Raw genomic sequence first — 21,707 nt, 5'->3', positions numbered from 1 at the left:
TTTCCTGCTCTCTTCTGTTCTGTCGCTCTTGTGAAGCAAATCACCAAACTCAAACAAACCACTTGTGACATTTGTTTCTCGGTTTGCTTACATGTGGACATCCTATTCTGTCATTTCCTAAACTGTCGAGGACACAGAAACCAGTTCGCAGGAAATGCTTTATTTGAACACCGCTCACATTTTGTAGACCACCAACAGTCATGCTGTGTGCGCCCCAATCAGTGTTTCAACTCATTTAGACATTGTAGCAAGCTCTGACATAAACATTTACATTTTACAAAGATGTAGCACTAGGAAGCAGACTGTAGCATGGGAGATTTCACCAGGATGCTGCTGAATCTCTCTCTTTCTCTGTTTTTTTTCTGCCTTTGTCTCTACATCTGCTCTTTCTTTCCATCTATTTTTATAACAGCGAAAAGCAGAACCTCAGCAGTCAGCGTCAGGAAACTAAAAATGGAGCATATTCTTTCAGTGTGGTCGCAACGTCACCGACAAGGCATGCTTATTCAGAGTTTTCATTTATTCCCCTTCATTCCCATTAGTGCTCTTTATTTAGTTTTTGGCAGCCCAAAGCCAAATAACACTTTTTTAAAGTCTTCCTAGTCTCCCCTAGACTATAATCTTGACTGACTGCTATACAGGTAATGAGGCTGGCATGTCTGCATGTCTTTGTTATGTCAGATTTCAGAAGAAGCCTGTTCAGATAGCGGTGAGATGAGAATTTGCAGAGGCTCCAGCACTGAATGTCCTCAAGGCAGGTCGGCCGTTAAAGCCCTAAATATAAACCAGTGAGGAGCATGATACATTTGAAGCTGTGGGCTGCTCTGTTTTCTCACAGTATATGCAGGGCTGTATATAACACTGAGCATGGCGGGTCTCTCTGGGTTGGAGAACTTTTATTTTACAAAGAGTCTATATCAAGGAATAATAGTTAAATGGAAATCTATATAATGGAGGAGATGTTGTATATTTTTTTATATATAGCAACTGAAGATATTTTGTTGTAGTACTGGTATAAGTGTGGGTTTAATATACAAATATAAAGACTTCTATATATATAAATATATATCTATATCACATCAATATTTCGAATGATGGATCAGTTATAAATGGAGGCGGCAGCATAGAAAGAGTGCACCTAATACTGTAATGCATGATAATATGTTTACATTATATAATCTTTGTAACACACTCTAATGACCAAACTTTGCAGTTGATAAAAACAGTTGGGCTCAGTTTTGACCTGTCGTCTCTCCATTTTGATTGATCTTTCATTTGATCTTCAGTATCATATGAATATCACACCGGTTCTTGTCTTCATTGTTGGGTTTTGTGCACGTCATCAGTTTATAAATGCATGAGACGGGTCGTTTTTGAGGGATTTCTCCATTAAGTTGAGGTCGGAGCTGATGCAAACCAAGAAGGTGTTATGTTTCCCGTATTTGGAAATTCAGTCAAACGGCTAACAGAAAAATTTGATCAGTATATATTTTGCATGACATTACCACGTTCACTGTGGTGCGAGAGCTTTTGTAGATCATTAAATGTCTGCACTGTGCATAAAAGGTTAACACAAAGCCACGGGAATGGCAACTTGAATGGAACAAGTTGGGTTTGTCGAATCATTTGCAATCAATTTGCTGACCAGACCAAGACTGTTACTTAACTCACCACAGGTACAGATTAGCAGACTCCCTCACTGACAACTACCGCGTGCATCCCGGACATCCTGTCTTCTCCTCATATATCAGTTCTCTTCATCATCGCATAACAGCTTTCTGTGTAAATATGTAAAACACTAAATAGTATAACAGAGTGACATTGTCTTTTATTTAGACAAAATATCTATTTCAAATGTAGCCACTGTGACTAGACCAAAGCAACGTAACACATTCATTTTTTGTGGCATTTTTCTCCATCTTTTTTTTTTTAATGTTTACTTACGTTGTGTCTTCAGTAATTCATAAAGTATGTAGTTGTCTATGTATATTTTTATGTGTACATTTCTTGTACAAATGACTGTGTTTTTAATTAAAGAACAAGTTGTCACACCTTAAAGTCACTGTTGATTTAACCGTTTTTTTTTTACTTATACACATCAATGGTGAGCAAAGTACACTGACTGAGAATTTATTGCGTTAAAGTCAAATATCGGAAGCACTTTGTAATAACTCAAATCCATAGACACACTCAATTTCATCTATAAATTTAATTGCATGTCTGAAACATTTCACCTTGAGCTTTTCTTTTACCAATGTCTGTGTAACATTTATCAGTGTTTTCCCCACTGCAGAAGTCAGAAGTAAGGCACTATGCACACACAATATTCCAGTTACTTTGCTGCCCATATCTCCTCACCCTGCTTTGATTTAAACTGTACCACCGTGCCTTCATGTCCTGTATTTCTCACTGACATGTTTTTCCAACCCTTCCACATGTCTGCATAAGCTCAGTCCACAGCGTGGTGTAATTAAGCCTCTAAAGTGGCGGATTGCTACAGAGCACAAGCACTTCTGCCAGAAACATACAGCACAAAAATACTGAGCAGCAATTTGTAATAATCCCCCCAGACATCCACTAAACCCAAACTATCAGTTTTGACATAATACAGGGGTTTAATCTGAGTATAAATCTATAAATCTCATAACGCATGCTGGGGTAATCTCCTTCTGGCAGGCCTGCAGGGCCGCTGGACTGAGATGCTCCATCTGAAAAGTGCAGACCGCTGGCTTCACAATCAGACAGTGCTCAGAGGTCACTGCAAGGTTGCCACGTGTCAAACAGTGGCACAATTTCAACCTGGGAGGAGCTCATGAACCACACAATCTTATCATAAAACACATATTCTTACTTTTTGTCCAGTTAATGTGCAATGTATGCGTCTAGTAAAATGTTTGCTAAAAACGTTATAAAAGTCGTACAGTTGCAGCATTTAGTATCTTGACATTTCATCGTAGCAAAAGTGATTTATAACAATCTTTATCTTGATAAATAAGCTACTGCATCAGTCTTAAAAACTTGCTTCAATGTGTTCACCTTTCGCTTTGACATGGCTCCTGCTACTTACTGCCATAACTCTGCCTTTCCTAGGACAAATGCTTCTGTGCATCCATTCCTCTCCACTATGACCTGAGGTCTCCCTGTCTCATAATTCTTCTTCTGGAGTGAATCCTGTAGTTTATTCACTCCCACAGGAGTTGCAGGTTTTGGTGTCCTTCATGCCCGAGCTGCAGTCTGGCTGTGAGGCACACAGGGGTTAGTCAGCAGGTCTCCTGGGGCTGGTGGGGGTGACAGGAACCTTTGGAACCTTGACCACAAAAACCATCGGGTCTTTGGCCTTGTTGCTGAACGAACGGCGAATTACGTCCACTGCGTGCTGATGTGTCACTCCCTGCAGACTCTCACCATCCACGGACAACAGTTCGTATCCTTCCTGCAAATGCAAACACAGTAACAGTAAAAGTACAGAAGGTTTAACATGCAAAACTTTATGTGAATACAGAATAATATAATATTAATTATGCATGATTACATATATCTTTGTATGTTTTTTTCTCTTTGTATTTGTAGACTGTTTCCATAAATCTGCAGTGATTCTGTCTCTTAGCGGGAACTTGATTTATGCCAGAGAGAATTGGGCCTCTTCTGTTTCTTTAATATATTCACAGTGAAGGCCATCACTAGTGCACATGCATCGTTTCCCTTTCAGCACAAGGTTGTTGCAAAAAGAACATACTAAGTTAAACCACACACACACACAGTTGGGACAGTTTTCTCATTGTTTCCTGCAGGATGCGAGCAGAGAGTGAAAACTTTGGAGCCCTGAGGAGAGGAACTTCCCCTGATGTCATCAGCGTTTGCCAAGGATGCACCTGTCTAATGCGCTCAACTTCAACGAAGGTTAGCAACACATAATACAGACACACGCAAGGCTGCTGGCCATTGTTGTATCTCCACCAATCACGTCTTTTTCCTTTTTCCTTTTCAGTCATTAGACAAAAGATACATTTTCTTTGTCCTGTTCCAGGCTATTCTATCTATTCTAAGCCAAATGTGTAATAGGGTAATAGGAGGTTCGCATCTGTGCTGCCTGGTGTTTGTCTTTTTGTTGTTTTCTTTGGTGTTCACCAATGACCTTATAGCCTTCTGTGAGAACAGTATCAAAAGATTTAGATCCATTTAACAAAACAGGAGATAAAACATGATTTTTCATTTTTGAAAAGTAATTTATTTGAATTGAATAGATCAAAACCTACGAACATTTTTGGAGCGCATTTATGAGGTTTCCTGTTTTCTAGCCAATAGATGTCCTGATCCAAAAATAACACTGTAAGACTTACGGCCTGCACAGAAGGATCAGTGAATCATTAATAATGTGGTTTACCAGGCCATTACAAATACATTCAATAAGATTTCTTTAGCTAAGTGGAGAAGTATTGGATCTATGTATTATTTATTCTGTGTGAAATCTCTCTCTACATAAGTTATATCTCCATCTTATATTTCCATACAATAGTGGTCTTGACTGTGGTGTTCACATAATTAAAAATGTACATTTACAGACAGTGCATTGAAGAAAATGCTGCCGACGTTCGTATTTCAGGCCTGCATGTGTAAAATTGAGTGGATCAATAAAGGTTATCTTCTTCCTACAATGACAATGTTAACATGCTGATGTTTACATATCATGTTAAGTATGTTCATCATAGTTGATGAACATGAACATTCGCTAAATAGCACTAAACACCAAGTACAGCTGAGGTTGGTGGGAATATCTTAAGTTGGCAGGTACCTGGTCATAAAACAAAGTATTTTACATTATAGCTTTGACTTATTGATGTTAATAAAGCAATGCAATGATGAGGACATGAATATATCAAATTTAATACCAAGCAATCGAAAAAATATTTCACTCAAAGTCACACACAAAAAAAACCTGCTGGTAGCATTTAATCGAAAGTTTCCGGTCTCTATACCAAACTTCATTTGAGATATTTCAAAGTGGTAGAACGACTGACCTTGAACCATCCACATAACAAGGACTATTTCTTCAGTGGAGAGCGACTGTTCACAGCAAAGGAAAATGTGTTTTCTTTTATAATGTGGAATAATGTGGATAAACCCTTTCTCCACACAAACCTACATTTTGAACAGACAGGTCCATTCGGCCGACGCATGTTCCAATGTTTACTACACCCCCTTACACAGTCGGCTAAATCCAAGCACATGACACACTCATGTCCAGATTTCTGCTGATAAAAGCAGGTGGCTGATGAACAGGAAAGTAGCACATACACGTGGCCACACATAGACAAAAGCAACATTCTTGGCTGATTATATGTTATCATAAGTGTGCGTCTAAGGAAACAGGATGCATGTGCTAACACTGAGCTGACCTGCTCTCACTTCCCTCTGCAGATTAGGGGGAGTTAGCACTGTGCCAGGGAGCTGATATGGGCAAACAGACATATCATATCTATAAGTGTGAGGTGCGAGGTAGAGATAACAGATAGTAGTAGGGTGCTAGTAGGTATTCATATATCTATGTCTGAGGCGACAACCCAACTTATCTGTTTCTAGCCATGCTAGCAGCATATGGATGACAGTGTCAATGTGTCGGTATATTGGTCTGTCCACCACTTTGGTCCAAACTGAAATATCTCCACAGCTACTAGATGGATAACCATAAAATTTGGTACAGGCATTAACAGGCATCCTGACTTTGATGCTCCCCTGACTTCTTCTTGCACCACAAACAGGTCAAACCTTTTGCTTATCCTGTGTATGTAAACATCTACAGGATAAATTTGGTACAGACACTGATAATTCATATTGACTTTGGTGATCTGCTGATTTTTCCTCTAGTACCACTATGAGTTTTTTCAACTACTGGATGGATTCCATATCCTCCATACAGACACTCATGCTCCCCTTAGGATAAATTTTAATAACTTTAATTATCCTCTTTCCATCTAGTATGACCATCAGGTCAAATCTTTATCTATTTACTTTGTTTTAGGATTAAATAATTACAAAGCAAATTTCTACAGCCACAGCTGCATGTTTAGAAAATATTCTAACTCACTAAACTAAGATGAACAAATAGTAAAGATTTCCATCCTAAACATATGCATGTTGCTATTGTTTAGTTGACTGATATCTGCATTTAGCTCAAAGTACTACCATTCTGTACTAGTTTATCTTCTCTTTTACATATATGTTCTGTGTATGCTCAATCCTGCCACAGTAAATTCTGTGTTTGTGTAAACTTGAATAGCGAATAAAATTAATTCTGATTCTGATTATGATCTGATTATGATTTTAGACCAAGCAGCAACCATGGGCTGTGAAATGAAGCCACTGCAGAAGTGCAGTTCCTCTAACAGTTATTTGAAGCTGACTACATAACGAGTCAATCTCCATAAGCCCCCATGTTAAAATGTCCAACTTCACAGCAGAAATAAACATGTTTACAGCCAGGTACAAAAAACTGTTTTGGTCTCTATAGCTAATTTCCCTGTTCATGTAAAACTGTACTGAGGGTGAATTTTTATAAACTAACCTAACCTATAAACTAACTAAATTATATTACGACTCAAAAGGTAGGCATTATTAAGAATGTGACCACTTTGATTGACAGATGAGTGCTATTACAGGTAGCTTATTTGAGGCTTTTTTTTATCCTGCCTCAGCTCCACACAAGCTCCAAGTCTATTTCTATATTAGTGGGGACAGAACTCATCACTGGCTCTTCAGAAACCTGTACGTCCATGTTTTATACAGTCTCTTCTCCAATCTGTCTCTCTTTGCCAGGTTCTGTTTTTTTAAACACCACAAAATACTGCTTTAGTTCCCATATTTGTAATTCCTGCCACTTTAGTTGCTCTGTTATTGATTTTTATATCATCTCTTTCTTTATGTTCTTGTTCCAAGACTGAATGTTTGTGTCTGTGTCTGTGTGTGTTTGTGTGTGTGTGTGTGGTGCCTGGGTGACTGTGAAGTAAGTTCTTTGAATTTGAAAGGCTGAACAGATACTGGATCCTCTTTGACACTCTAATCAGGTATTAGACCTGGGTAACAGGTGTCAACTGATAGCTAGCTGTTAGGAAACACATGCAAATTAACCCACACAAACGCACCTATTATTGCAGGTATACATTCTGTTTCAAGCACCAGAGCCACCACACACATACTTCTTTTTACGTATCTGTATACAAGTGTTGTTTAACTGCGGTATCTTTGACTGTAGTCAAGCATCTGTAGCTGTAGTAAATGAGAATATGCATCACATGCATTTAAGGGAACCAGGCCAAGATCACGGACAACTGTTAAGTTACTGTGCAGCCAATATATTAGCAATACATTAGCAGACCAGCACCTGTGTACTTCATCAATAATGGAGGTGATGGGCTACTTGAGATGGCACTCTACTCATCTTCTCTCCACTCACCCTCTCCATCATAGACATGCTTACTTATAGCAACAACAACCCATAACCACAGGAGAGATGGTCTGACAGGCGCTTACAATCCTTTCCAACCAGGACGGACATCTAATGTGCCTTAAAATCAGGCTGTTATAAAGTGACAAAGTACCTTCTTGATATTTAGACGTAACGTGATTACCACCTTTTCTCTTTTTTTTACTTCAAAGCTAAGAATAAAAAGCATCGTTCTGTTTCTGCTATAACTGTTTTACCTTCAGAGCCTCATTTGTAGATGCAGCTCCTCCTTGGAAGATTTTCTCAATCTTTATCATGGGCTGGACTCTAGACTCCATACCTCCAGAGATACTTATACCTGTAAACACAAAGGGTTAGATAAATAATGATAAATAATGAACTAAGGTGTTAAGTATTTTATGCCCCAAAAAAGGGTATTTTCAGCTGCCATGAGAGCATTTAATTCTTCTGAATGCCCCTCAATTTAGTTAGTAATGCCCTGACCTCTACTGGTGATGTAATAGATATTGGAAAGCTTTACAGCTTTACAGCTTTACAGTAGTAATTTGATAGGTGCAAGCATATTAAACAAATGTGTTCACAGATTATTAATAGATGATAAAAATAAATAAATAAATGCATTCAGTTTAAACCTTTCTCTGTTGTACGCACCCAGTGACTGCTTGGCCTTGGAGATGGTCAAAGTGGTGATTTTATACTCTACAGGTGCCAGAGTTGCTCTTCTTTTCACACCATGACCATTTTGTGAATGTCCATTTAGTTGCTGGCTGCTCCCTCTGCCCATGGACGGACTCTTGTCTTGTCTCGGGGGAAATACATCAGCCAGAGGGGTTCTTCCCTGTCGGTGCGAAGGAACATGTACACTGACCTCTGTGTAGCCTTCCTGCCTGTTCAGTCGGCCATCTATGCTGTCAGGACTCGCCTCCCTCCTCACTCTCCCACGGCCGTTCCTCACAGGTGACCTCCCTCGTTCAGGGGCCACATCTCCTCGGTCAGACACATCATGCCGCAACGCACAGTTCTCTCTTCTGATTGGGGAGTGAAGGGGTTGGCGCCCACGTTGGATGCTGTGTGGAGACTCTGTGAGGAAGGAGCTGTGGGTGGGTGAGGGGCTCAGGGAGCGGGAGCGCACAGTGGAGGAGGTGTAGTCGTCAACAGGTATATCCAGCAGAGGGGTGAAGGCACGGGATGGAGGCACATGGCCTGACTGTTGGCCGGAAAAACGTAATCTCTCCAACTCCTCAATTAACTGATGCTCCCGTAGTGTGCCCTGGACTGGCTGCAGGTGGAACCCACCCCTGTAGTCTGGAAAAGCATAAAATCAGGAGGTTCAGAAAAAGTTTAGTTCAGATATAGAACTTCTTTAAAAGTTCAGCATAATAACACAGTGATTATTCAAAGCAGCGGAGCATTAAAACACTGTAACTCTGGGGTGTCGTTTAGCTCAGTTGGTAGAGCAACTGCCCCATGTACAAAGGCTCAGTCCTTGCTGCAGCGGCCCAGGGTTCAAATCTGATTTGTGGCTTTTTCCTGCATGTCATTCCCCATCTCTCTCTCCCCACATTCCCGTCACTCTTCAAGCTGTCTCTGTCAAATAAATCTCAAAAAGGCCCCAGAAATATCTTTAATAGAACAAGCGCTATATATACTGAGCTACCTCCAAGCATTGCCATCGCAGTTGCAGTTTTCTACATGGAGTTTTATTTCCTCAACTGGGCATTTCACTATAAAATGTGAACAACACTGCAACCTTTAAGGATTAATTATTATAATTATTTGGAATACTGATGACAAGAAAACATGTTCATGCAAGGAGCTCAAGGATGTCGGCAAACAGTGGGCGATGACATAATGACATGATGACATAATACAGAAAAAAAAGTACCAGAGATAACAGCAGCATAAAAGAACAACTTTACAGTAAAGGGATAAAGTGTTGGGAGAAATGGATTAAAAAAATAAAATAGATATCAGATATCCAACAACACAAAACAAAATCCAATTCTCCTTCTCCGTCTTCATCTTTTGCTGACGACTCAGTGACACTCTGGCTCCCTTCCGCTCTCATAATGCCGACCCTGTGACCCCTAACCTGTGACTTTAGAAAGTGAGATGGCTGCCGCCAGTCTAAAGTGAGATTGTGTCTCGATGACTCTTGAATGAGGAAAAGCCTCAAAGCATCTCTGTATTGTTGAAGTGTCATACTGACCAACCAGGCACGTCTCAGTCCTTTCTGTTAGCCACAGAGATGTAACTCAAGCTTCTGCTTCAGTGCAGGCGCAGGAAACCTGAGATATTTTGTGCATGGTCATGTGTGTGTCTCTCTGTGTGTGTCAGTGTGTTAGTGTGTTTTTAGATGAGTTTTGAGAGGTGAGTCGGGGACAGATGATAGGCAGATGAGGCAGGAAATAAGTGAGGCAAGGAAGGTAAAAGTATGAGTGGGAGGGGAAGGAGACAAAAGGTGAAAGGTTTAAACCCCTCGTATTCCTCTGCGATTAGATAAAGACCAGCAGACAGAGAGAGAGGCACAAAAAAGAGGTGAGGTATAGAAAAAAAAGGGTGAGAAGAGCGAAGAGATACAAAGAGATGTACCTGGGATCGGGGTGATGAGGTGACGTCGAGGGGTTCCACTACGGAGGGAGCGCAGAGCTGGAGAACGACCTGAGAAGAAATAAAAAACTTAAGATATAACACTGATTTTACATAACTTCTGTATTCTTCTTGTTGTTCGCACACAGGAAATTGTGTATTTATGCCGAGCTGTACAAACAGAAAACATTCCTCTGCTTACCCGAGCGATTCTTAAGGACATTGTACGCCTCCAGCTCAAAGGGCATGACCATACTGTCAAACCGAGCCAACTCAGTCGTAGGTATCAGCATCCTGCAGAATCAGTTAGATTTACCCACATGCATATTCACACATACTTATACAGTTTGTATACATATAAAAACACTCTGCATGTACTCCATTCATCTCACCTTATTTCTCTGAGAAGAAGCAGTTTTTCTGGCCTGTCCAAGATTGCCAAAAGCGGACGCACTAAATCTTCAGTCACATTGTCGGACAAAAACTGAGAGAAAGATTAGATACACAGATTAGAGGAGCAGAATAAGAGGAGCCAAATAGTGCATTTATCCATGTAGACAGCTTGTTTTCTGGCTTTTAAAGGGGCACTTTGCCAATTGGCATTATTTATGATATATTTAGGTTGAAAGAATTACGTTTTACCTCTAAATGCAACAAGTTGGATTGCGTACATAACACTTATCTTCTGATATGTTACATGTGCATTAAATATTCACTTTTCCAAGAATACCACTCCACTCCACTGCTTTCAGTCTTTGGTGTTTAATTACAGTATTAACAGGTGAGTCATAGTCCTCTAAGCAGTCAATATCTCCTGCAGTGGATCCAAACGGCCAGCCAAGGAGTTCAAACTGACTGGAGTGTGAGATTAGCCACGAGAGACAAGGGGATCAAATGATGTCTGATATTTGATCCTAATCATAAATGACAGGCCAAATCCGTCTTTTGTCACAGCCACTGCCAGACACGTCTATCACTAAAAGACAAACAGTGACACAGGGAACAATACTGCATACTTAAGCCCATAAGTAGTCCGGCTGATTTTCATTCAGTGTGTGGAAAGTACAAACAAGAGAGTGCCCCTGAGGTGTTGGTAATTTCAGATCAGCAACTCACCCGCCGACAGTGTCTCATCACAGCAGCCACCTCATCGTGGATGAGCAGTTTCTTTGCCATGTCCTCCACGTGCTGCATGGTCTCAGGTCGGGGCAGCGGGCTGCTGTCTCTGACACCAGCACGGGTCTCCCTCGGGGATGTGAGGAGCTGGAAGGGACGACCTCCCTCCTTATCTAAGGAATTAAAGTGAAGACTGAAATAAACAAGTTACAGACAAGAGTATCTGCAGAGGGCATCAGACACTTTCACTTATTTCTAATAAAAAATAAACCAGTACAAGATTGTTCTTTTACTTTTATACTAAAGCTCATTTCAAGCCTCAAATGAAATACAATTACCCTACACACAATCAGTTACATGTCAAGATTCAATGGGTACAAGGCTGAATTATTTGCTACAGTATTTATTTTTGGAGCATGTGCCATGAGAATGGCAAATACCAAGCCCAAAAGAACTTAGGCACCACAAATACTGTCAGACAAGAGCACGTCTAACGTTACACTGCAAACAAAACAATGTCCCCTGTCCAAAGCTCTATAAATAAAATCTGCGGCAGAAAATGTTCCTAAAACGCAACTCAAGTTTTTTATAACCATCCATTCAGGAGAACTCATCAGAAATTAAAACCATTTTACTAAAAGATGGATCTCCTTAATCGACATATAATTAAAAAAAATTGATTTCATAATCAATCCCACCTAAAGCACATAAACAAAGTATTTCCTCTTTACAAAGATCAGTAAATGTTCTTGTTTCTATGGATAATTGTAAGTACCTGAATGAAACTGTGGCTTTTGGGTCAATTTGGCTTCAAACATGGGGTATTTGTTTTTCATAATAATATGTTTGTATTTTAGGTTTGTACCATACATCAACAGATCCTCTTTCCTTATACATGAGGACCAAATTATTCAGAGAATCGTGAATAATTTCACCATGATTACACCTCAAAAACTCAGGCACGTCCATACGAAATGTCCCAAAGCTGAATCAGCTTACATCTTTTTGAAAGGTCCGATCCCATATCACCACTATAGTGGCCTTACAACCACTAATGGCGACCACTGAGTGAATAGCTCTGTGGGATAGTATAATCTGATACAGGACATTATGTATTTTGCTTAGCCTGGTTCCAGATTTCTGACTTGCAACTTTGATTTGTTCAGTGATTCAAATCTAATAAATTACGAGAAAGGAAAAAGATTCAGTCAAAACTTTATATATATCTTGCTTTGTGAGATGCAGAATGTGAAAAAGTGAAAAACTTTCCTGCAATCACGCCCTCACCTTTGTCAGCATGTTGAGATGGTGACTTGGAGTGACTCTTCTCTTTACGGTCTTTCTTAAACAACCGGTTGACAAAGGTTTTGGATCGCTGCAGGGTGCTTTTACCCTCTGCTGAGCGCTTCTCCTTCTGTTGCTTCTTCTTATTTTTTCTGTCCTCTAAAGGTAGAAAAAATAGACAAAATGTAGATATGTTTTCTGAACCAAATGCTGTGAAGTATGACTGATTTTAACATTGTGTGCGAAGCCTACTTAGACTTTCACTTTCTAAATTATGCAAACAAATAGAAACAAGTAGTTTAACTAAGCAAACTTAACTAAATGTAGCAAACAAAAAATCTTCCATAAGTGCTGCTGAACCATAGCAACAATGGGACCTTCTGCATCTCTGTGTATGGTGTTGAAAACATAATTCATTAGACTGCTTAACTGTTAGCCAATAACAGCGGGTGATACACACTCTCCGCTATGAGTACAGACTGTTCATTTCTCTTCCAGTCAGCTCCTCTGTTCACGGCAGTAAATCTGCCAGTGTGGAAAGTAACACAGTAATACTGATGAATTGCAGCTACACCAACCTGAACACACTCCCATCTATTGAGGACTCTACAGCAAAGTGCTCCAGCATACATAACAAATGTCCAATCAGCCCTGGGCTTTGCCCCGAGCCCCCGCCAGGTCCTGGAGGTATGAATGAGCAGGATGAATTGAAACGGAAAGGCTAATAACTCAACAGCCCTGCCAAGGCTTGGATGGATATTTCTCCATATGCTTGTTCTTATTCATTTCTCACCGAGGTACAACAAGTAAGAGTAAGGGGCAGTGATTAACTATGAGTCTGTATGAACTCTGTGCTCTAGGACAAACTCTGTCTGGAGCTTAAATCAGTCGTTTGGAGTCTGGATGTTCTTGTTTACTTCCTGGAGTGACAGAAGGATGAGGGGTCATTAAACTGACTGATGCCCTGCAGAAAGATCTCTGGAGGGTGTGAGACTGGATCTCATTACACAGTGAATGCAGGTTCTGTCACAAAAAATCAGCTAAAGAATCGAACCTGATTGTGGCTGCAATACTCACTGGACCACGGAAAGGTTTGTTTCTCAACTGAGATGGATGATGCTGCCACTATAATCAACAACCAACTTCCCTGACTGAACTGTACACAGTAAACTTTGGCTGGCTTTTCATCTAGCAACATCACTGGGTCACAGTTTTGACTTTGATTTATGAACAAATGGCTTAAAAATGAATAAGCTTCATCTGCACTTAGTGTTTAAACTGTACAAAATGACAACCAGTATTATTATAATTAGTTTATGCTTAAAAGTTCAACAAGAAATAATTTATTACATCTCTCTAGCTAATTTTTCATATCTTTGGTCCAAACAACACATATGGACTCAAAATCTCACAAGTGACCTGAAATTAGCCGACACCTTCCTCTCGCAAATAAACTGTGCAATATTGCACATTTACTTAGAGGTCCAACGTGTAGGATATAGTGGCAACTCCTATAAAGCAAGTTTGCATTCACAGTTTCACTCTCCTCTCAACTCCAACGACCCTGAAGGTCTCACCTGATGCAGTGATGTGGCTCTGAGAACGTCTGATTGGCTTTCGCGGCCTGCTCAGGGCCATCAGCGCTGCCGTCTTAGGTGAGGATTCCTCTACTTCCTGCTCTCCTGATGACAGCGTCCTCGTCCGTCCCCGCCCTCCTTCCCCAGCTCCTCTCATCTCCCTTGGCCCTTCCCCTTTCCCACGTATAAGTGTGTCCTTCAGCAGCACTGTGGCCCCTACAGACCGGCTGGTTTCTGAGCCAACCAGCTGGTCAGGGTATGACCCATTAGGAGAGGGGTGGTCCAGGTAGTTTGGAGGGTGGGGGTCAGTCTGTATGGCGGTGTCAGCAGTCCGCTCAGCGGTGCTTTGACGTCTGGAGCGGTCCTCTGTAGAGATGGCGACGTCTACCATCTCGGAGCCAAAGATAGGAGGGAAAAGGACCTGGGAGAGACCACTGAGGGAGCTCAGGGGGGTGCTGGAAGACAATGAGGAGGCAGAAGAGTTGGACTCTGAACCCTGGGAGGATGGTGCTGGGCCCCCATTGGCCACTGTAGAGGACAAGCCATAATTAAAATAAAGTATGGCAATTAATGTGTGTTTAAAATATAATTTTTGCAAATCCAATACTTAATGAAAATGCTATATTTGAGCACAACGCACACACAGAAGGATTCAGACTGCTGGATTTCACAGTGAATAGCATTTGCACCGGAAGCTTCATTTCCTTATTTTACACAATCTTTGTTTGGATGAAAAGCAGTCTGCCCTCATGTCCTGTTAATCCTTTAAACCTCTGAGAGACCGAACATGAACTAGGAGTTCTTCTGTTTCTTTTTTTTTTTCTAATGAAACTCCAAAATGACTCTCCATCTTGACCCAAATGTCAGGTCATGCTCTGTTCCAGACGACTGAGCTGCCTTTGAGTACACTGAAATAATCCCTGGCTATGTTCAGAAGTGCTCATATCAAACAAAAAAAACAAAAAAAAACAACAATTTGAGTCCTGTGAAGAAATTGTGTGACAGGATTTTAGTATAAGCAGGCTATATGTGGTCACTTTTCCTCTTTTATTTTGTAAGGTTTACAAGTAGATTTCAGCATATGGATTTTCAAATTTAAATGTGAATGAAAAACTCCAAATCACCAGGTCACATGTTCATCACTTTGTTCTGTAATATTTAGTTTAACACAGGTAATTCTTTTCACACCACTGTTTGAGTTAACATTTCTTTTAAAAAACATCTCTGTCTTGTAAAATCACATTTTGTGATAAACAAACTTCTGTCACAAAAGTCAACATACATTTGCCGAGCCAGCCGTATTCTGCCACCATCTCCTTGTATGCAGGGTATCTCCCAGCTTCCTGTTCAAGTGCAAAAAGACAAAATATTCAACAAAAATTAACTACAAACTGCACGTGTCTACATGCGATGCTCATGGAGTAGAATTTTGCTTTCCTTGACTAAGGGGAAAGTGAATCAAATTTCATGACAATCCATCCACTCTGATGAGGCGTTTCACTGAAAAACACAAATGTGAGCCTCATGGTGGCACTAGAGGAAAAGTTAGGCGACTATTAAAGTCATTAGGATTCATCCTCTGGGCACAGTCAATGTCTGATTTAAATTTAATAGCAATCCATCCACCAAAGTGGAGATCCGACAGAATTTTTCAATCCATAAAATCAGACAAGAAATCATTCATCAGTGTCAAAGTCAGACCTGCAGGTTGCACTCTCTTAGATATCTTCAATTCTGCACAGTAACGTGGTCTAAAACTGTTGAATTCTTATAGGGCTCTTTTTTCTCATTTAATATTCATGTTAGTTTCGTTGTTAGTTTGTAAAAAAATAGATCCTTACAACAGATATTCACAATGTCTTTTTAGCTGTACATGTGTCGTGGGTCAACCTGAGCATGAGGGACAAAGAAACAACTGTTCAAGGCAATGTTTTTCAAAAGAAAGGAGCCATTCTGCACCAAGAGTTAGTGTCTGATAGCCTGTCAAGTCCACTTTAAGGCATTGTCTCACAGTCTAAGGTCAATGAGAAGACACTCAAGGTTACATCTACAATTTTTCACTTTCGATGCCAGGGTTTAAGAGAGTTTAGTAACTAAAATTAATCCATGCTCCAATATGTGTGAGTTTGACTCACAAATGGGTCTAATACAGCACAGAAGGAAGACATAAAATTAGGCGTTCTGTTGATTATAACCTGATCCCTGACTACCTTTGAATAATGAACGTCGTCCCTGGCTGTTTTTCACACGTGGAACCTGAGATCAGAGGCGTAAAATGAGCATGCAGCGATGTTAGCGAGCTAAAAGCCCGCACATACACCCACTCAAGCGTGCTGCACCACACACATATTCCCATTCATACACACAAACATGGATGCAATTCTTTTATCTAAAAATGACACAGGTTAAGTGGCATGGCCTTGCACCCATGCATGCATACAAAGACACAGAAGTCTGTTCTGCTGTGTTCCCCTTCTGAGAAGAGCTCGTGTTGTTAACATTTATTAGTGTGTCATGGTACTTAAAAGACCCAATTAATTGTTATGTTTAAAGCTGAACAAATGATTTACACTGACATTCAGCACTGCACCACAGACACATTTGTCAAATGACATGTTAAACCTACCACATACTCATTTGATCCATTGTTAATATATAAAACACTGATGGGTGCTTTAAATTTGGCCTCAAGTTTATCTGTGAAACTGTCTCTCACCCTGATCGTCAACATGACATGGGTGTGGCTCTTCAGGACCTCGACTGCATTGCTATGAGTGATGTCATCAAAGCTGACCCCGTTGGCTGCAAGGATTTGATCGCCCATTTTGATGCCATGCTGTTCTGCAAGCCCACCCGGGTCCAACCTGAAGAAAAAATGTATGACACACACAAACACACACATAGAGGAAATATGGAAGTCTTAAATCTGAGCAGTTCAAAAGAATGAATAAGTAACACTTATATTTAATTTTCTGCTCTGGATTTAATTATATTTACTTTTTGTCTCACTATGCATTAGTTGTGTATGTTGTGTTAAATGCTATCATTTTTGTCTTCACAGTACGAGCTCATCAAAGCAGTTTCTTAACAACTTTTGTTGTTAAAGCAACACAAATCACTACCACAACCTTCTAACTAAAGTCTGGTTGCTTTGATCTAATGCAAATATATATATATATATATATATATATATATAGATATATATAGAGATAGATTATATATATAATATAGTGAGATAATGATGTGATATTTAATTCCTGTGAGAATATTCTGTTCTTATTTGCCCCTCCTTTCCTCTCTCTTGCTCAAGGACACATCCACAGGGGTGGGTTGAACCTGCGTTCCACTGCATGCACACACTGCAGCACTCTGAATAATTATGTTTATCTGATGCTGATGGCCTCTTCACACTCTCCACACTCTTTCATCACACTTTGTTCATACTTAGAGACATAAATCCCCAGTCCGAACTCTTTGCCTCCCCTGATGTTAAAGCCCAGACAGTAGTCATCTGAGGTGGTGAAGAGATGTACGATTCGACGGAGAGCGCTATCTGAACTGGTCTCTGAAGGTGTGCGACCAGTCTCCTCCACCACCATCCGCCGGTGAATCAGATCCACCCTACACACACACACACATATATGCAAAAGAGGACATGCATGCACACATGAAAACATTTACATATGCTGCTTTTGGTTTCTCCACTCAGATCAGATCTGTCAGTATCGGTTAATCAAATAGCCATAAAGGTCACAGCGGTAATCCATCCACTGCTGCCACATGAAACCAAGATACAGTATATCCCAAAAGAAAGATAACCAGCATGAGCTACAGTCAAGTGACAAGACTTCACAAGACAAGAGCCAGGCAGAGGTCAGTGGTGGTAATAACAAGGCTGTAGTGTGTATACAGTCATAATATACAGTTACCGTTTGGTAAAGTTGTTAAATAAACTACATAGTGTAAATATTTAGTTGTAGATCAGATGTGGGATAGCATTTTTGGCAGCCTGTACTCAGCAGCATCTCTGAGCTGTTTGGCCTCACCATGTGGTCTTCTCCTTAGAGTAGCGGATGCCGGGGATCTTTCCCACCCGTCTCACCACCATCCTCAGCCTGTTGTTGCCTGTCAGGACCTTCACAGCGCTGCTCATGGTGATGCTCTCCAGGCTGACCCCGTTCACCTCCACAAGCTTATCGCCCACAGTCAGCCCAGCCTGCTCTGCGGACACAGGTGGAACTCAGCATGATACACAAGAGTAAATTTCACATGGAATGAGAAGACCACATGCCCAGATGTAAGCCCCATGAAAAATATCCTAACCTGCAGAGCTGTCGTCCTCCACCTTGCTGACAAATATGCCGAGGCCATGTTCGGAGCCCCCACGGACACTGAAACCCAGACGTCCGTCTGAACTCTTATCTACTGTCACTGTGTGAATGTCTTCACAGTCATCCCCTCCTGCAAACACGCAAAATCACACTAACATTAAGGTCTGCACAGTCCCATGGCCGCAGTTTGAAGATTCTAAACTGAATAAAAATTTGCAGAAATCCTCAATAAACAATAGAAATTAGTTTCTACAAATCCATGTTCTCAATTACTGAGACATCAATATATTTGCAGATCAGTTGCACTAATATTTAACAACTATATATTTGAGCAACCTCATGCCAAATCACACCTAGAAACATTGATTAATTGTTTCTTCGAGTAGTGTGTCTTTCTTTTCAAAGCTTTTTCAACTACTACTCACTGAGATATTCATGTACCATGTGTGGTAACTACCAGGGCTGCAACTAACGTTTATTTTCATTGTCAACAATCCTTTAAATCATTTTCTCAATTAAAAAGTTGAGTCATCAAATTGCTTCTTGGTCTGATTGCTAGTACAAAACCCCAAAATACTCATCATAGGCAAATACAAAAACTCCGCTCTACTATACACATCATTCAGTAGTGTTCTGCAAGCTGAACTCATACTGTTCTTAGTATAATTAAACCATTAGAGACAACCACTTTTCATGAGTGGATGGAGTAATGAATACTACTTAAAATGCATAATTACCACCTCTTCCGTGGCTAATGTTGATACCATAATGATCCTTTCTCCCTGAAGACAAGCAGCAGGAGTTAAGTGACAATGTGTAGATACTACTGGCCCATTTTGAAAAGAGCTAAATATGCAAGGGTAGTCTTACATGTTTCTGTTCATAACACAGGGAATTTATACTTTGCTGGATGCTGAATCATTGGGGACACTACTACACCGCTGACTGTATATCACTGATAATATATTCTCTTAACTCTTATGGCTTATGACTGACTGAGCGACTGTCCTTAATGTGCCTCTGCTGCTAGTGGCATTGTGTGCGCTACCATGGCAACAGAGGACTGTTACCGTGTCCTGAACTCACCATCAACAGGTGCGTTGATGAGGATCACCCTGCCCATTGGCGAGCTCGACCTGCGTCTGTGTTGGCGGCGGTGGTGGTGCTGTTGCTTCTTCAGCATGTAGCCCGTGGAGCTGTGGGAACCCCCGGCCTGGCCTCCATTGTTGAAGTGGGGGTGCCCCCCTCCATTCGTCATCTCCCTCCAGTCAGGGGGGTGAGGAGAGCGAGCCATGGTATGCTTCTGGCAATTTTTCCCTTAGTCATCCAGACAGGAGGATATCTGCAGGTCTGCTGTCAGGATGGAAGATGTGCAGCCTGGGGTCTGGGGAAAGGAGGTGGGGCACAAAGTGGGCCCAAAGTGGATAATATTAGGTCGATAGTAGGTAGATAGTGCTCCAGTGGAGCAGGCAACTTACAAGGCTGTGGGTAACATTCCTGATCTTCATTGAAACCAATTTTAGACCATTTCATAAAAGAATCCAAGATCCAAAGAAGAAAACACAGCTGAATGATCAAACTACACACTCATGATGGCAAAAAATAGTGCTCCCAAAAATCCTAAAGTAGAAAGAAGTTGATATAATCCACTAGTTTTCTTTACAGCTACTGAGTCCATCTCCACAGAGCTCCATGGTGCCTGCTTCAGCTGCGAGGCTGCCGGCCTGTCTGCTGGAAAGTCAGCGGTGCATGGTGATTCCCCTCAGGTCATGTTTAATTAAATGGATATCTGTTGTGAGAGGAATATGCAGTGATGAGTAATGTGGCCTCAGAAGTCCCAGGTGAGATAATAAAACTCCTTTATTCTGACACAGGTATCTGACCTATATAACCTGAGATCCTGACTAGAATAAAATAAAGTACGAATATAAATGACAGTGACGTGTTGTTATTGAACTTCACGTGTTTTTCTATGAGTCAGCACCATGGACAGCGACTCAGATGATACACATAAACAAAGTTCATGTAAACATAAACAGTTAACTATCATCTATTCATTCATCTAATTAACTAAACTACGCGTTGACAAGCTCCTGTTGATACCTTGAACCGTGAAACGCCATAAAAACGCCTGTGAACCAACTACAACATCATGGTGGTGTTAAAGTGGAGTTAAAGTGTTACCTGTTGTGTCCATGCTGAGCTCCCCGGTCCGCCTCACTGACACATGCGGAGTATTAGTGCTGCCTCGTTTGTTCTCCAGGTGACCATCATTGTCTTAGGAGGTGTAAGCCTTTTACATAAGCCCCTGCAGCTGTGCAGTCATTAGCGCTGTACTACTGATGATTAGCTACACTAATTGCCCTAATATTGCAGTAACACTGACGCAAGTCTTCTGTCATGTCAGTTTCGGTTTGTCCTCGGGAAAACCTTGTTATTAATGTGTTAATTAACTCCCCCCTCCAGTTTTTAAAGGGAAATTGCAGAGAGGTGGAAAAAATGAGCTGTGGATCTTTCCTGGCTGCCTCCACCAAACCTTTAGGATGGGTGAACAACCCCACCCGGTGGTCAGCGGTGTTATGTCACAACAACAACAATAAATGCCGATCACAAACTGTAGATCTGACTTGTTTCAGAAAGAAAGAGTTTTATTGGCCAGATATATATACACATAGGAGGAATACATACAGATATATAGATAAGTACATCTTAATGTATGTGTGTGTGTGTGTGTGTGTGTGTGTGTGTGTGTGTGTATTTGTAGACAGAATAAAGATCTGGTGCAGAGTGCAAAGTAAGCTTAAATAAACATGGTTCATATACAGTATATGTTTGTTTCATGTACATGAGGTAGATATTATAGTATATACAGTATGAACAGCATGAATAGATTGTGTATGAGTGACAATGTTCACATGTCGAAGGAACAAAAATGAAATGTTATTGCACATGGATGGCCTGTGGGAAGACTGGTTCTTTAGTGAATTAACTGGTCTAAAAGTCTGTATGCTACAACAGGAACAGGAATCCTTGATCTTGATCTTGTTTTTTCTAGGAGTTTTCAGCATTTCCTGTACAGTTTATCTGTTGGTGTGGTTGATTAATGTAATGCTGTTAAAAATAATCATTGTTTTGACAACCTTATTAACAAAATCAATTTAAAGTCATCAAAGCGTGAAGAAAAAGAGTGACCAATTATGTATGAAAACAAGTGTCAAACTAGGTACTATAAATAAAACATATGGGATATATGGGAGGACTGCAGTAGCTGCTTGCTGTAACCTAAATTATAACTATTTCTTCTTCTTCAAAACGTTCTTTAAAATAATTATTTATATTCGTGTTTAT

The 21,707-nt window shown here is 40.6% G+C and overlaps 1 protein-coding gene across 1 annotated transcript; it reads right to left on the bottom strand.

Moving 5' to 3' along the window:
• Positions 1-581: 581 nt before the first annotated feature.
• Positions 582-19,876, bottom strand: pdzd7a (PDZ domain containing 7a). Its single transcript, XM_019267950.2, has 15 exons — positions 19,446-19,876; positions 18,352-18,489; positions 18,075-18,249; positions 17,473-17,649; positions 16,745-16,892; positions 15,311-15,371; positions 14,029-14,556; positions 12,455-12,610; positions 11,168-11,340; positions 10,444-10,535; positions 10,254-10,345; positions 10,055-10,123; positions 8,114-8,767; positions 7,699-7,799; positions 582-3,433 (listed from the first exon to the last, which is right to left on the bottom strand). Exons 1-15 carry the CDS (start codon positions 19,651-19,653, stop codon positions 3,257-3,259), a joined length of 2,949 nt encoding a protein of 982 aa, XP_019123495.2. The 5' UTR covers positions 19,654-19,876; the 3' UTR covers positions 582-3,256.
• Between the last annotated feature and the right edge of the window lie 1,831 nt (positions 19,877-21,707).

Source organism: Larimichthys crocea, chromosome III (genome assembly GCF_000972845.2).
Source record: "Larimichthys crocea isolate SSNF chromosome III, L_crocea_2.0, whole genome shotgun sequence".
NCBI lineage: Eukaryota > Metazoa > Chordata > Actinopteri > Sciaenidae > Larimichthys > Larimichthys crocea.
The sequence above is the reverse complement of the archived record's forward strand: the minus strand, read 5'-3'. Positions and strand labels throughout refer to the sequence as shown.

Bases quoted from the DNA above. Each gene is read 5' to 3' on its own strand.
- pdzd7a (XM_019267950.2), bottom strand. From the start codon at position 19,653: ATGGCTCGCTCTCCTCACCCCCCTGACTGGAGGGAGATGACGAATGGA. The intron at 18,250-18,351 runs GTTAGGATATTT...CTGTGTCCGCAG, and splicing joins GGAGGACGACAGCTCTGCAG to AGCAGGCTGGGCTGACTGTG. The intron at 16,893-17,472 runs GTATGAACAAAG...TTTTTTCTTCAG, and splicing joins CTGGGGATTTATGTCTCTAA to GTTGGACCCGGGTGGGCTTG.